This window comes from Dryas octopetala, chromosome 7, assembly GCF_963921425.1.
Source record: "Dryas octopetala chromosome 7, drDryOcto1.1, whole genome shotgun sequence".
Lineage (NCBI taxonomy): Eukaryota > Viridiplantae > Streptophyta > Magnoliopsida > Rosales > Rosaceae > Dryas > Dryas octopetala.
Genome location: NC_141372.1, coordinates 8,795,242 through 8,812,223, shown reverse-complemented (window position 1 = coordinate 8,812,223; position 16,982 = coordinate 8,795,242). Strand labels below are relative to the sequence as shown.

Here is a 16,982-nt window from a genome sequence, read left to right as displayed (position 1 = left end):
AATTCTATCGAAACAAAACTTATTTATGGAAGGACAATATTTGGGTCACTCTCAGGGGGTATTCTAAGGTCACACCATCCTTCCAAATTTCGATTTCGGCAATGTCGGTGCATGATCGGAACCGTTCATTTTTTAGATAATCAATGAAAAATTATTTCTGTGAAAATCCAAATCAATCGGAAATCGTTTGGTTATATAATTGATGATTTTCGATTGAGTTGATTTTTTACAGAGATAATTCATAATAGGTGATCTAAAAAGTGAACGATTTTGATCATGCGCCGGTATTATCGAAATTATGATTTTGGAGGAAGAGGTGACCCTGGGGTACCCTCCAGGGGTGACCCAAGTAGTGTCTTTAATGGAATGAGGACTGCTAGTGCTAGGAATATAAAACTTTGTTTAGCGTTTACCAAATATTGACACATTATTTGTGAGTAAAACTTTCCTGTAATGGTATTTGTGATTGATAAGTTTTTCTCTCATCTTTTAGGTTTAAATTTGGCACACAAATTTAGTTTTCTTAGCATTATTGTTCCATATATGATTTGAGAAAATAACTTACCTGCCCCCGTGTTAGGGGGACAGGTGGTATCACAAGAGAGAAAAAAAAGAAGAGAGAGAGAGAGAAAGAAAGAGAGAGAGAAAGAGAGAGAGGAGAGAGATAGAGAGAGATGGTGGGATGGGGATGCCAGCTGGTGTCATTGGGGGGTGCAGGCAAGTTCTTCTCATGATTTGAAGTAAGACTTTATTGTTCCATATATGATTTGAAGTAAAACTTTTATGTAACGACTATACATTCATTGTATTTATTTATTTATTTTTTATGGAATTTCTTTGATTTGGTATCTTTCTGTAAGTTTCTTGTTTTGAGTCTTTTTGACTTGTGGAGATGTTTAATGCAATTTCTACACGTGGACTTATTTGATTTGACAATAGTTCCACAAATGGAGTAGAAAATGGACATTGTTCTCCTGTAACAAACACAGCAGGATAAGTGGATCTTGTAGTTCAAGACCCATTCAAGCAAATTTATATGCAATGCAGTACTTTCATCTAAATTAAGCACATGAATAACTTCATATCTTCCACACAGAGATCATATCAAACAACATGACATTCTTTCACATCAACTTTGGACCCTTTGTTGCTGCGCCACCCACTACATGATATTCCTCTCAGCATGTACCTAAACTTCCTCTGCACACACTCACACACACACACACACCAACAAATACATACTATAAATACCGTGAAAAACCAATTTGCATAGGTAGAAAAGAAAAAAAAAAAAAAAAAAAAAAAGGTAAAAAGGAAATAATTTAATTACAATGCAAGCCATTAACTTACCAAAATGTTAGAATTGGTTTCTGGTCCGGTGGCCTTTTTCTTCCAGGCATTAGTGCATTTGGGACTGCATGATATGTCTACTTCTGGCACCAAGCGCTGATATCTGCATCTGCCTTTTGTTCTTCGAATTCTCACTGGAGTTGTTAACCTTTTGCCACCCACCTGTGCTCGGGTCGACCCACATATATTTCAGTTTGATGATTAACATTTCAGTTCTACTATACAAATTAATGTTCTTTTATCAAATATCTGAAATGAAATGTTATGTTTACAAATTCTGAGTTTTAATATCGGTTGTTCACATTAACAGTTTGACAAAATAATATTCAATATAAAGATGCATGAAAACTACTCACCCTGATGAGCCTAGGCCTTGAACCATTCTTGGGCCACTGCACCTGTTGGGAATTACCCGCTCTGAGCTCTTGAGAATAAGCAAGGAGTTGGGCCCTGCGATCATAGATTCGTGTTTTGCCAGACTGATGAGGCTTTCTGGGGAGGTTGTTGGGCTTGATCTTCTTAATGGGATCAGTTTTCTTCTGATGGGAATCAGAAGGTGTTGGTGGTGATTCCACATAGACTGTGATGATGACATCCTTCTTGTTAGGCCTGTTTTTTGTCTCCTTTTCCATCATCTTTTTGTTGATCTCTTCCTCCCCTAACTCTTGCTTAGCCATGGTTCTGGGATGTGGTTTTGCTTTTGCTTTTGCTTTTGAGTGCATTTCCTTTGTTGTGTTTCCTGTTGAAAACACAATGGGACAAGTGTTACTCTGAAAGCAACAAAAACAAAATTACTATGCAAATAAAATTAAAATATAAAAAAAAACCCAAGAGTTACCCTATTGACACCTTTCATTCTTATCATTTCACCATCTAGTTTTGCTATTCCTATTAAACCATACTAAAAAGGAATTGAATTACTCATACTATTCACTTATATTCCAAAAATGTCCTAAACTCTTACCTTAATCCTCATATTATTTTTTCTTCTAAAATACTTTTAACAAAAACTTTTTGTTGGGCTTAAACCACTTGAGAGTTTGTTGGCTCAGGACTCAAGGTAGCACAAGACTTTGACGACTTTGGTGTGGATTCAAGCAGACTCTAAATGTTTTGGGCCAACTGGATGAGTAGGACAGCTAAGACCCATTTGCAGTCCAAAGTTTAGGCCCAATAGAAATTGGGCATTCATGAAATGACCTGGGCTTTTGACTCCTAGTCTCCTTAGCCTGATTCAGACAAAAAAACAAGTCTCCTTAGCTTGATCCTAGTATACCATTACCAGAGAACCAGTCTACCAGATTAACAAATAACAATCTATAATGCAGGAATGTTGCATTATAAAATTACACATAAACTATCAAATATGGCTAAACTCCAAGACTAATGCCAATAGACCAAGCGGTCATGAACGAATTCAATCATTTGAACATTTATAAAGACCATTCACACCAAGGATTTGCCTTATTATATATATATATATATGGGAATATACCTAACCAATTAGGCTTTTATTCTCTTTAGATGTGACCTATATCCCCTACCCTAACCCATCTCTTACCACTTGCCCATCCTACAACATGTAAAAAATGTGGCCTCTGTTCAAGCTCTTTTTATCTCTCTGTATTTGGATTTTAGTTGATCTCATAAATCTTTGTAGGGTTTGTGATGTTTTGCATAAAAATAGCTCTAAAAAAGAAGTTTCCCTAAGATATGAAAATGCCATGGTTTAGAGAAACTTATGTTGTCAAACAAAAGAAAAGCATCAAAGTTTTGATCTTTACCAACTTCTGATCCACTCTATCTTTGAAGCCAATGGGTCCTACCGTCCTACACACAATCTCACTAATTATGATCAATGAGATTGATTAACTTTTAATTTATACTAATTAATTAAGACAAAAGATTAGCATATGCACCATGTGGGACAAGTTGGTGAATGTGTGGGTTGCTGCAACCAAAAATCTCATTCCACGAGCAAAAATGTGGCCTCTTTGCCATTCACTTTTTGAACTCACAAGCCAACCAAATTTTATAATAGTCACATCAAGAATTGTGAGTATTAGATTTGTCTTCCAATACACTGTGTTGGCAACTTAAGATATGCTAGCGAGAGCGACTATCTGTTAGCCATAAGCATTTAGATATTGGTCACGTATACATGAACAACTGTTTTAAGCAAATTAAACTCATACGTGGACCTTACAAGTCTCTACCTATATGGGGGGACCCTATTCATCTTTGACAATCATTTTGTCAGGCAGTGCAGATAGAGAGAGAAAAAGAGAGACAAGAGAGAGAAATGAGCCCCTAAATAGGAAGGTGACTCCAGGCTTCACCAAAGGGCAGGCCAATTCCATGCTTAGCCTCCTCAGTAATCTATTGGCCGCCCCAAGTTGTGATGCTGTGACCCTTTCCATTTTTGTTACCACTTCATGACCACCCATCTCTCTCCATCTCTCTTGATTTCTGCTCATACAACCATTGGCCATTGGGAGCTCCCATGCGCCACTTCACAGGCACAACACGTACTGCCCCTCACTTGCTAAGCTTGACTTGTTCGCTCCACCCTTTTTAACTTGGCTTAATTATCGATTTACCACCCAAAACTGTAACTCATTCCCACTTTACCACCTGAAAATTTTTTTGTCCTAGATTACCACCTGTAACTTACATCCATGTCCCATTTTACCTTGTTCCGTCAACAATTCCGTTAATGCTGACGATCTGGCCGTTAATACTGACGTGGCGCGCTAGATGTGCGCCACGTGTCACATCTTTTTTTTATTTTTTCGCATTTTTTTATTTTTTTATTTTTATAAACTTTGAAAATTCATTAAAAATAGCTCCAAACTCAGAAAAATGCACGAAAAATTCCTACGGACTCGTCTTGACTAGCACTAATTTTATATAAGGTTAAATTACCAATTTGCCCTCTAAAAATTTTAAAAAAAAAATTAGAAAGTCCAAATTTATTTCTAAAAAATTAAAATAAATTTTCCTCTATTAAATAAATTCTAGAATTTTCGTAAACTCTTGGACAAATTCTCAAAAATATTTTGAAAAATTACCAAAAGCTTGTTTTAGAGAATTATTTCGAGACTTTACAGAAATTTTAGAATTTTTCTAGAATTTATTTTATAGGGAATTTTATTTTTCTCTAAGACCGAGAGGTCTTTTGGGTAGCAAGTGTTCACGAGAAAGGTAATGTTAGTTTTTAGAAGACTAACGGTGCAGACCTCATATTTTTTGGAGTTCGGGAGATTATTCTATGAATTTTCAAAGAGTCTAGAGTATTTTAATTTTCTAGAAATAAATTTGGACTTTCCAAATTTTTTGGAAATTTTTAGAGGGAAAATTGGCATTTTGACCCCATAGTAAATTAGTACTAGTTAAGACAAGTCGGTAGGAATTTTCCGTGTATTTTTCTAAGTTCGGAGCTATTTTTAATTAATTTTCAAAGTTTATAAAAATAGAAAAATCAAAAAAATCAAAAAATACAAAAAAGATGTGACACGTGGCGCACATCCAGCGCGCCACGTCAGCATTAACGGAATTGTTGACGGAACAAGGTAAAATGGGACACGGATGTAAGTTACAGGTGGTAATCTGGGACAAAAAAACTTTTAGGTGGTAAAGTGGGAATGAGTTACAATTTTGGGTGGTAAATCGATAATTAAGCCTTTTAACTTTTACCATTTATATTTGGCTTAATTATCGATTTATCACCTAAAACTATAACTTATTCTCATATTACTATCTAAAAGTTTTTTTGTCATAAATTACTATTTATAACTTATATTCGTGTCCTATTTTACCTTGTTCTGTCAACAATTCTGTTAAAAATGCTAATTTAGCCGTTATTGCTGATGTGGTGCGCTGGATGTGCGCCACGTGTCATATATATATTTTTTTTTTGTATTTTCTTATTTTTTTATTTTTTTATTTTTATAAACTTTGAAAATTAATTAAAAATAGCTCTGAACTCAAAAAAATACACAAAAAATTCCTACAAACTCGTCTTGACTAATACTAATTTACTATGGGGTCAAAATACCAATTTTCCCTTTAAAAATTTTCAAAAAATTTGGGAAGTCCAAATTTATTTCTAGAAAATTAATTTTTCTGGGTTCGGAGCTAGTAACTTTGAAGCTACTCAGAATCTTCAACTTTTTTTTTTTTTAATCTAATTTACTTATATTAAACGAAGTTGTTCAAGGTACGAAAACTTGTTCACAAAACTTTTCGCCACAAGCATTGCTATAGAATAACACCTTTCACAAAACTTCTTCACACCTATATATCCTTGCACAGTGCACTTTTACAAAATTTGACTTCAACCAAAAGCATTAGTTTAAAAAATTAATTCCAAAATTAATAATCCAGGGTTATTAGAGTTGGGACTGAAATTTTAAACCCCATTAATTTGTTGAGAGATCATCTTTCATAGTGGATGAGTACATATCGATCCTTTCATAGCTAAACATGATGTTTTATTTTTTCTTTTACTTTTGCCTTGATAGAATCTCAACATAAATAAAACCTAAGCTCTCTAACCCGAACTCACTTACCATCCATTCCTAACCAACAGCATAAACAAAAATAAATGGATTTCTTTTGTGGGCTTTTGGGGTATGAAAAGTTGGAGATGATCAATTAGCAAACACATGATGTACCTCTTTTCTTTCTATGCATGATTTTAATTTGTGTACTTGGAAAATAGAAAATGACTAATTAAAAAGCATATATTTATACGATTTACCACAATATTTGAACCAAAGCACTTAATTTTAATCATAATTGTTCCAATGCATAGAAAATTTTGGTGTAATTGCAAACAATAATATACACACATATATATATATATATATATGATATGAAAAGAGAATACCGTGAGATGAATTTAGAAATTGTTCATCCAAAAGCTGATCACTCTCTTGATTGAAGACAATAAGATTGTTGTTTGCTGGAGTATATATATGGTTGATGAGTGAAAAATCCAACATCCTAATCCACTGAAATAAAATTTCTATGGATTAATAGTAATAAATAAAGATTTGGGGTTAGGCAGAAAACTTAATTTATTGAAGCGTTTAACAAGGGTAATTAAACATATTATTTATAAAACAACTGTGTCTTTTCATAATGTGAAAGTATATATATATATTTACTTGTAATTTATTAGTGTCTCTTTTACATATATAGGTACTTTTAAACTTGTATATGTAGACAATTTCATCATACATTTAAAAAGGGTGCCTCGGTCCTATGCAAATGCATATCCAAATTAATCAGCAAAGATCAAATGTCAGCTAATTTGATCACTCTAGTCTGTTGAGTTTATGGATGAGAAACCCTCAATATATATGTAGCTCATGATAGGCCCTCTAGGACTCCAAGGGACACAAAATTTGTTCAGATTCAAATCGATCAATGACATAGTCATAGGAATTATATATAAGATCATGGGAGGAAGATGATGTTATTGCTGTTGAAACATGCAAGAGTACTATTGGATAATATCAATCTGTATATATACATCATTCATAAGGTGCATGTAAAGCTCTGTATTAATTTATACAAGAATATGGTGGAGAAGATGGAGGAAATAAAGAAGAGAAATGGGGATGATATAATCAATCGGGGAAACAATTAGGGACAAATAAGGAATACAAATGAGAGATAATTAAGTGTAATCATAATCAAATATACCAATCCAATTAAGGGTACAACTAACAATTGCAAGCATGTCTAGAGGTTAGAACATGTGTGTGCTACTATAAACCAATAGGTCATTTGCAACTTTTTTATATAATTTTTTTATTTAGTTAGTTGATGGGTATTGACTACACAATTGTCTCATATTTCCTTCATATATTGTTCAGAATCAAATCTAGGACCTATGAACTATCAAATCAGAAGGATGGAGTACGTGTCAACAGACCAACATGCATGCCATTAATAGAAACTTTCAATATATATGCATCTAGACGTACGTACAAAGCAAAAACAATTATAATGGCATGGCATGAAACATTTATAAAAGGAAAAGAAATAATTTTATATTGCAAATATTCTTCACCCACCTATTACTTATTTATTTAAATTTTTTTGTTTTGAAAATATAGTTTAAATCTTAATTAAGAAATAGATGTACGTGTAACGTATACCATATAATATGAGGTTTCATGCATTGAATATCTCTATACCTTTACATTCGTCAGTAAACCATTTCCCCTGTTATATATCCACCCGGCCCCCCCAAAAAAAAAGTTATATATCCACAAATATCAATTATCATCCCCCATAAATAATAAGAAGATCAACTAAAATCAGACTTTTTTTATTTGGCAAGAAAAGATTCAAACTTAGACCTCTCTAATTAAATTATATAAAACAGAATTTTAAATTATATAAACATTAAGTTAAATTGAATATACAAAAAAAAATTGTTTATCACCATTCGAAAATACCACTTGAATATTTGTACCAAAAAAAGAAAATACCACTTGAATATCTTGATGTAACCGACAGTTTTTTTTTTTTTAATTTCATTCCCAATATAGTTGATTACGAAATAGGATCGCTATTTTTTTTGTCCAAAACTTCATGGTTAAACTCTAATTTTTAAACAATATGAGTTCATTTGTCCAAAGAAATGTCTACTTAATTAACCAATTGATCAACAAGGAGTATCGACCAATCCATAATTATATTCCCAACTAACGTAGTGCAAACTTTGAGAACCGAAGCAGCATGTTTATCTTAATTGTTTGTGAGTGGGCACAAAACTATATCATCAGTAATGTTTACTCGGTCACTATAGAACAAATAATTTATAGTCACTTATGGTTACAAGTGAAGATTCGTTTTGAGTTCAACACAATTTTTATTATAATTTACCACAAAATAATACCAACTAGTTATAAATTTAGTAGACTAGTATCTCTCTATAAGTTGGAATATTTCCTTCCCTATTAGAGAAAAAAAAAAACACATTAATTTTGAATTTTAATAAGATGGAATAGTAAAATGAAAAAATTACAGTTTAGTCCTTCTAATATTTCTTATTTGGAAAAAAAAACCTTGTGACTTTTTTTTTTTCAAATAAAGTCTTTTGATCATTGGCTTGTCAAAGAAATATGTCATTATTTTTTTATTTTTTGAGGGTATAGAGTACGGTTAACCTCATACCTTTTAAGGGTATATAATGAGATTTGTGCCCAAAATTTCAGAGTTAAAATTTAATATAAAGCCGACAAATCAGGACTTGAAAAAAAAGTAAAAATGCATTGCCGAATAATCGAAAATAGCCGCCGACCGCTCGTCGCCTGATATGTGTGAAAAAAATAAAAAATAATAAACCAATATCATGTAACATAAAATAGTTATAATATTATTGGACTTTAGTTAAAATTTTAAAAATTATAAGACTTTATTCAATATATTATAAAACTAAAAAATTTAAATGAAAGTTTCCTAGAATGGTCCGAACCACAAGCACGTACAATTTAGGCTCAAAATTATGAACAAAATATATGTGGCTTTAAACCTAGTGAGCCGGAGCCACAACAAGCATTCAATGGAGCAAATGCTTCACCTAGGGGTTGGCAATGGGCCAGCCCAACCCAAATTTTTCAGGTTCGGACTTGAATTATAGAAGCCTAATAGGGCTTTCAGGCCGGGCCGGGCTAGGCTTGGGCTTTAATACACAAGCCCAAGGCCCGCCCATCGGGCTTTGGCTTGCATGCTTGGAGGGCCGGGCCGGGTTAGGTCAGAATGGGCGGCCCAAAATGGGCCCTAAGCCTGTTTAGACACATATATATCTTTAAAAAAAAAAAAAAGGATTTTGGCTATGTTGTGATTTGAACATGAGATCTCACATAACAAGCTCAACTCTCAACCAATTGAGCTGAGTAGTTTATTTGTCAAGTTTGTGAATCATAACATATTTAATAGCTTTTTCGTTTGTTTACTTCAATAAATTATTAATATGCTTATTAAGTTATTATATAATACTATTATGTTAGTAATAGTGCAATACAATAAATAATAAACTTTTAAAATTATATACAATATTACAACTATAATAAAACATAAATGTACATATGTTTTATTATATATTTTATTACATATTTTTATAAACAAACGATGCAATTGTGTTGTCAACGATCTGAAATGTTCAAATTTTAGTTCATCACTCAAAGATAATTCGTGCAAAAAATTAACTCAATCGGAGATGTAAAAGTGACATAATGGTGGTCGAATTAATGAACGATTGTGGTTTTTCTAATGATGATCGAATGGGTAGATAAATTTTGATTTAGCCGATTTTTTGTACGGATGATCTTTGACTATGAACGTAGAAAATGAACGGGTCAAATTATTGAAATCACGTTGTGGTCTTCATAATTATAGAAACAATAAGGTTTCAACGGGAAAGTTATTAGAATTATACTCTTCAAGTGTATTTATATGTAGAAGCTCACATATCAATCGTGTTTTCAACGATTCGAACCGTTCAAGTTTTAGTTCCCCACTCAAAGATAATTCTTGCAAAAAATTAGCTTAATCGGAGATGTAAAAGTGACGTAATGGTGGTCGAATTAATGAACGATCATGGTTTTTCTAATGATAATCGAATGGGTAGATGAATTCTGATTTAGCCGATTTTTTGTAAGGATTATCTTTGACTATGAAAATAGAAAATGAATGGTTCAGATCGTTGAATTAATGAATTGACGATCGTGGTTTAATAACTTTAATTATACTTGTATATACATATACATTTATGTTTTATTATAGTTGTAATGTTATATATAATTTTAAAAGTTTATTACTTTATTATTTATGGAACTACATAGTTTACACTATTACTATTTACTAACATTATAGTATTATATAATAACTTAATAAGCATATTAATAATTTATTAGAGTAAACAAACGAAAAACCTATTAATATGTTATGATTTCCAAATTAGGCTTTGGGGGGCCTAAATAGGCCGAGCTTCGAGCGGCCTATGGGCTTCAAGGGGATGGCCCAAGCCTAACCCAAGAGACTTTTGGGCCAGGTCGGGCCGGCCCATGGGCTCCCTCTGTCTCATCAAGTGGGACCCCCTGTTCTTGTGTGATACGTGTACACCCCAAAAAGTCCTATATAAGTCTCCCATGTGCTCTCTCATTTTCTTCGTTCAATCCCACGCTGAGATGCCAAAAACAGTCTCCCCTTAGTACACACAAAAGTGAAGTCGATCCCTGACTGACGCGTGTCCCCCATGGCGGCCTCCGTCCACAACCGCCAGTTCGTCCCCATAAACGGCGTCGTCCACTCCTTCAAATTCCAGGAAATCTCGCCTTCTAAGAACTCGGTTTTTGCGGAGCACCGCGACGACTCCTCGTCTTCCAGCGACGACGAGAATGAGACCTCGGACGGTTACAAAGATTTGATCAAGAGAGTTAACATCGAACTGGAGCCGTCGATCCTGGACCCCAGGGACGAATCAACAGCTGACAGCTGGATAGAGCGCAACCCCACCATGCTCCGCCTCACAGGGAAACACCCCTTCAACTCCGAGCCGCCCCTAACCCGGCTCATGCACCACGGCTTCATCACCCCAGTCCCACTCCACTACGTCCGCAACCACGGCGTGGTCCCCAAGGCCACGTGGCAAGACTGGACGGTTGAGGTCACCGGTCTGGTCCACCGGCCGGCTCGGTTCACCATGGACCAGCTCATCCGGGATTTTGAAAGCCGCGAGTTCCCGGTCACACTGGTCTGCGCCGGAAACCGTCGCAAGGAGCAGAACATGGTGAAGCAGACCAAAGGCTTCAACTGGGGCGCCGCCGGGGTCTCCACTTCGGTGTGGCGCGGTGTACGGTTGCCCGACGTGCTCAAGCGGTGCGGGATTTACAAAAGCAAAGGTGGGGCCCTCAACATTTGCTTTGAAGGGGCCGAAGACCTGCCAGGTGGTGGCGGGTCAAAGTACGGCACGAGCTTAAAAAGTTCGGTGGCCATGGACCCGTCGAGGGACATCATACTGGCGTACATGCAAAACGGCGAGCGTTTGGCGCCAGACCATGGGTTCCCGGTTCGGGTTATAATACCCGGATTCATTGGGGGCCGCATGGTCAAGTGGCTGAAACGCATCGTCGTAACGACCGAGGAATCCAATAACTATTACCACTACAAGGACAACAGAGTACTTCCCTCGCACGTTGATGAAGAGCTCGCCAACGTTGAAGGTACTTTCGTTTTTTTTGGCCATTAAACGTTGAAGGTACTTTAAAAGTTAGAACTCTCATCGATCGGTCAAATCAGAAAAATGCAAAAACTAGTTTTGATCGATTTGTCACTCTTTTTGTTGGTCATACACTCATATGAAAGTGAAAGTAGTATTAACGACGTCACTGATGTTTTTACTGTGTTGGGTGGTGTACCATGTATGTTGTTAACTTGTCGTTGTTGTGCAGCGTGGTGGTACAAGCCAGAGTGTATAATAAACGAGCTCAACATAAACTCGGTCATAACGACGCCGTGTCACGATGAGATATTGCCGATAAACTCGTGGACATCTGAGCGGCCGTACACCCTCAGAGGCTACGCATACTCCGGTGAGCTAGTTAGCTAGCATCACTCTCTTCAGAGTTTTTTTTTTTTTTTTAATTTGTTTTGATTTTGTTCTCGATCGAAATAGAATCTTTTATATGGAATGGAGTGAAACACGTGGAATCGACATAATTGAGTGCATCGAAAACTACACTAACATAAGAAAATGAATCTTATCGAAGCACATGTGCGCATTCAAAATTTGGTTTTGCGACAAGAATTGCGTATGGTGCTGAGCTCTTTTCTATTGTTTGTTTCGTCGAGAAAGTACTTATCAATTCGATTCTTTTGGAAGTTCTCACAGATGGCAGTGATATTTTAATATAGACGTCATAATGTCTTTAATAGAAATTATAAACGAAAAAGGGTTTTGTCTGTTTTGATGTAATATTTGAGTGTTGTTTTACATCTGCATAATCTTATATTTCTATTTACGCTTCTTGTTTAACAGGAGGTGGGAAGAAAGTGACAAGAGTGGAGGTAACGACGGACGGTGGAGAGACGTGGCGTGTGTGTACGTTGGACCTTCCTGAGAAGCCAAACAAGTACGGAAAATACTGGTGCTGGTGCTTTTGGTCGCTGGAAGTGGAGGTGCTGGACCTGCTAGTAGCCAAAGAGATAGCGGTGCGAGCCTGGGACGAGACCCACAATACTCAGCCCGAGAAACTCATCTGGAATGTGATGGTAAAGTAGTCAATCCTTTGCTGGAACCAACTACGTCCCTACATGTGTGGTTGTGAATTGTGATTGTTATCATTCAGTGGACTTTTCTAAGTTATTAATTGCTGAATAAAACTTAACTATCCCTGGATACCACCTGTGGTATCACCAGAGAAAGAGAAAGAGAGAGAGAGAGGAGGATGGGGATACCACCTATTGGTATCCCCGGTGCAGGTAAGTCCTCCTCTTAATTGCTAGACCAACTTAGCAATATGTGATTGGTTTTTGGGAGTCTCCAAATCACTGTCTTTCTGTCATGTACTGAAAGTCAGGTTATAACAATTTAGACCAATAGTGTCCTGTCACAAAGACCATAAAAATGAGTCTCATTGGTGCACTCAACGTTGGATCCTTAAGCTTTGGAAGCCCACAATGTTGGGTGGTATCAATCTCTGGCCTCTCTTATTGATAGAAGAACAATATTTGCATAATTGAAAGCGTTCCATTATTGTGGTGTACGAACAGTGCATTAGGTAATTAATTGACTGTGGGAAAATTTAATTTATAGTGCAAATTCGTACCTTTTTTAATATTTGGGTATGGTGAGTTTGATTTAGCATACTAAAATTTCACTTGGGGAACCATGAAATTTATTTATGTGACATACAAATCTATATTAAGTTGAACTCTTGTATATATCATTAATTATGAGCTTTATTCGATCTTCACAATATAGTTGATTTGTGCTTACGGGTAAAATTGATGTGCAGGGAATGATGAACAACTGTTGGTTTCGGGTCAAAACCAATGTGTGCAAGGGCCACAAGGGAGAGATAGGAATCGTGTTCGAGCACCCAACTCAACCCGGAAACAAATCGGGCGGGTGGATGGCCAAAGATAAATACTTAGAGTCCGAAGCCAACTTATTAACTGTGAAGAAGAGTGTTTCTTCACCCTTGATGAACACTTCGGCCAAGACATACTCAATGTCCGAGGTGAAGAAACACAACTCTCCTAACTCGGCTTGGATCGTCATCCACGGCCACATCTACGATTGCACTCACTTCCTCAATGATCATCCTGGAGGCGTTGACAGCATTTTGATCAATGCCGGCACAGATTGCACTGAAGAGTTTGATGCCATCCACTCCGACAAGGCTAAGAAAATGGTTGAGGATTACAGAATAGGGGAGTTGATACCCACAGGTTATGACTCTTCCACCTCCAATTCGCCTAATAACTCCGTGCACGGGCCACAAAAACCATCATCAGAGAATGCTATTTCTTCCATCATCACGCACTTAACTCCTATTAAAGAAGTCACCCCCTTGAGAAACATCACGCTTAACCCACGTGAGAGAATGCCATGCCGACTTGTGAACAAGATCTCAATTTCCCACGATGTGAGGCTTTTTAGGTTTGCATTGCTTTCCGAGGACCAAGTCCTCGGGTTGCCGGTGGGTAAACACATTTTTTTATGTGCTACCATACAAGGCAAGCTTTGCATGAGGGCTTACACTCCAACTAGCTCCATTGATGAAGTTGGGTATTTTGATCTGCTGGTCAAGATCTATTTCAAAAACGTGCACCCTGGGTTCCCCAATGGTGGCGTCATGTCACAGTACTTGGACTCACTTCCAATTGGGTCATCCTTGGAAGTGAAGGGCCCACTAGGCCACATAGAGTACACTGGCCGCGGTAACTTTTTGGTCCACGGTAAACCCAAATTTGCAAAGAGGCTTGCCATGCTGGCAGGTGGGACCGGGATCACACCCATTTACCAAGTGGCCCAAGCCATCTTGAAGGACCCAGAGGACCGGACTGAAATGCACGTGGTGTATGCGAACCGGACAGAAGAGGACATTTTGCTGAGGGAGGAGCTTGATACTTGGGCCAAAAAGGACGAGAGGTTCAAGGTGTGGTATGTGGTGGGGATTGCCAAGGAAGGGTGGGAATACAGTGTGGGACGCATCACGGAGACTATCCTGAGGGAGCACGTCCCAGATGGATCGGACGGTTCTCTCGCTTTGGCTTGTGGGCCTCCACCTATGATCCAGTGTGCTGTGCAGCCCAATTTGGAGAAGATGAACTATGATATCAAAAATTCGTTGCTGTTGTTTTGAAGGTGGTGGTCGTACTTGTTACACTTAATCGTATATGTACAGATTAGTCATGTTCCTAAATTATGTATGTTCATTATTTGTATTTTTTTTTCCACTTTAGAACCAAAAAAGGGGCTTCTCTTTTTGGCTGGATTATAAAAATGAAGTCAATTGTACGTTGATATTTCTCATGCTGAGAAATATGTAGTTTTGTATCAAAGTCTTAGGGCCTGTTTGGTATTCTATTTAAAAATTATTTTTTGTTTTCAAAAACAAAAAAACAAGTTTTAGTCAAGAAAACGTGTTTGGTAGACCATTTTTAAAAACAATTTTTAGAAAAAAAATTTAAAAACATGCCTCTTTTAAAAATGATAAAACATTGTTTTTCTCAATTTTTTTTTACACTTCCTTTTTTCTTAGATGTCATCATTTTTTAAATTTAAAAATTGTTTTCAAATTTCATACCAAACACGTTTTCAAATTTTAAAAATTGATTTTGAAAACTCACATTTAAAAAAAAATTCTTAATTTTTTTTAAAAAAATTTGAGTAGGATACCAAACGGGCCCTTAATTTGCCCGGTTAATTAATGAGCTTGAGAAAGTGGATTGTGTGTTTGTCTCAATATTGCCTAATTTTAAATATAAGTTGTTGTGTATAACAACTTTTTTTTGTAACCGAGGATATCTTGCGTCAGCTTTCACACACCAGATTAATTTTTTGAGCCGGTCAAAAACAAACAATCTAATAATTCATGTCGAGCGTAGGGGTTTCACAAAAAATTTTATCTCTCTTGCTGTCTGGCTCCAAGATTTGAACTGGAGACTCTCGAACTTGGATGTATAAGTTTACAGCTACATCTCCAAACCAACTCCTACAACACTTTGGAGTTTGTGTATAACAACTTTTTAATATCAATAATCATGTATTACAAATTTAAGAAAGATATTTAGGCACTGCCGCGTATCTTATGGCTTTTTACCCCCTCTTCTTTGGTATGCTGAAAGGTCAGCCTAACTTAGTTTCCGCATCCAACTAACATGGCCCTTCCTAGTTCCTTGTAAGGTTCGGTTGTATATTGCAATTTACATGCCTTTGACCCAAAAAACCAAAAACAAATTAATTGTTTATGGTGGAATAAACAATCAAGCAAGAGAATCGTCCTATGTACTTGTTTCCCACCTGATGAGGTTGAGTGACGAACTTAATTTGTTTCTATACTCCTTACCACCATGCATGAAAGTATGAAACTTGCCCATTGTTTGTGGGAAACTTGGCTTGAGCAATTTGTGTGCCTCAAAGCATATATAAAATAGAATTGACCCAATAAAACAACATATTATAAAATAGAAAAGCCCTCGTCATTGTTCTATTCTTTTTTCTTTTTGGCCATATCATTAATTGTTCTATTCTTAACTACAAGTCAAGGGTAGCAGTTAAATAACATTTTTGATCTTGAAATGGTACACAGGTTAAGGTGTAGTACTGTGTTTGTTGGTGTGATACTATCAAGTACATATATATAATATTAGGAGTCCACAACTTTGAAACGGCTCCAAAGTCATTGGATGTTTGGAATATGGAAGGGTCAATTAGTGACAGTGCAAACAGCTGACTTTTAGCAATCAAGTTCGACAAAGTGATGATTAAGCTATTATCTTCCTTTTTCAATAATGATTTTGAGCAATAATTCTTACACAATTTAAGGGAGACCATCATTATAAACTACTATGTTAATCTTTTAGGCAACATTATTGGTAAACAATCACCCACTCCCCTAATAAAGTCCAAATGAGAGAGTCTATATGCATAAAATAGTTTACTTTTAAAAACAAGCAATTCAATCTACTTTGTAGTGTCTGATTCAATTTTTATTAATTGGTTGAATGTTTATAAGTAAAGTTCGTTTTGAAATAAGGATGTAACTGACTAACAATTGCACAACTATTTAAATGCTTATAAGCATAATTTGTTCTGCTTGTTTTTCCTTAAGTTTTTAATCCTAATTATGCATATATGTGTCAATTTGTTGAATGCATGCAGTGCATATATGTGTCTTTGTTCAATTCATGTAAGACGACACTAGAAGAAGTTAAAGTTGTGCTTCTTACTTGGGTTCCAAGTTTCAAGACCGTTGTAATTGCCTGCCTTCTGAATCGACCGGTGGAATGGATCAAAACCCAGAAGCACATCCACATCGACATTCACATGTGACGAAATTAAGATCTGGAAAAGCAGGTGACTTAGCTTCGTTGGTTTCTAC

The 16,982-nt window shown here is 36.2% G+C and overlaps 2 protein-coding genes across 3 annotated transcripts; one reads left to right on the top strand and one right to left on the bottom strand.

The window, feature by feature from the left end:
* Nucleotides 1-1,015: 1,015 nt before the first annotated feature.
* Nucleotides 1,016-2,326, bottom strand: LOC147279367 (uncharacterized). The gene is made up of 5 exons (XM_086252023.1): nucleotides 2,315-2,326; nucleotides 2,189-2,251; nucleotides 1,707-2,120; nucleotides 1,351-1,512; nucleotides 1,016-1,200 (listed from the first exon to the last, which is right to left on the bottom strand). Exons 1-5 carry the CDS (start codon nucleotides 2,324-2,326, stop codon nucleotides 1,105-1,107), a joined length of 747 nt encoding a protein of 248 aa, XP_086108149.1. The 3' UTR covers nucleotides 1,016-1,104.
* An 8,232-nt stretch (nucleotides 2,327-10,558) lies between these two features.
* On the top strand, nucleotides 10,559-14,940 carry LOC147279366 (nitrate reductase [NADH]-like). Of its 2 annotated transcripts, XM_086250784.1 has the most exons (4): nucleotides 10,559-11,594; nucleotides 11,823-11,963; nucleotides 12,410-12,642; nucleotides 13,389-14,940. In XM_086250784.1, the coding sequence occupies exons 1-4, from the start codon at nucleotides 10,628-10,630 to the stop codon at nucleotides 14,739-14,741; spliced, it is 2,694 nt and encodes an 897-aa protein (XP_086106910.1). In that variant the 5' UTR covers nucleotides 10,559-10,627; the 3' UTR covers nucleotides 14,742-14,940. The 2 variants fall into 2 exon arrangements, with proteins under 2 accessions (XP_086106910.1, XP_086106911.1); XM_086250785.1 differs by lacking the exon at nucleotides 11,823-11,963.
* The last annotated feature ends 2,042 nt before the right edge of the window (nucleotides 14,941-16,982 follow it).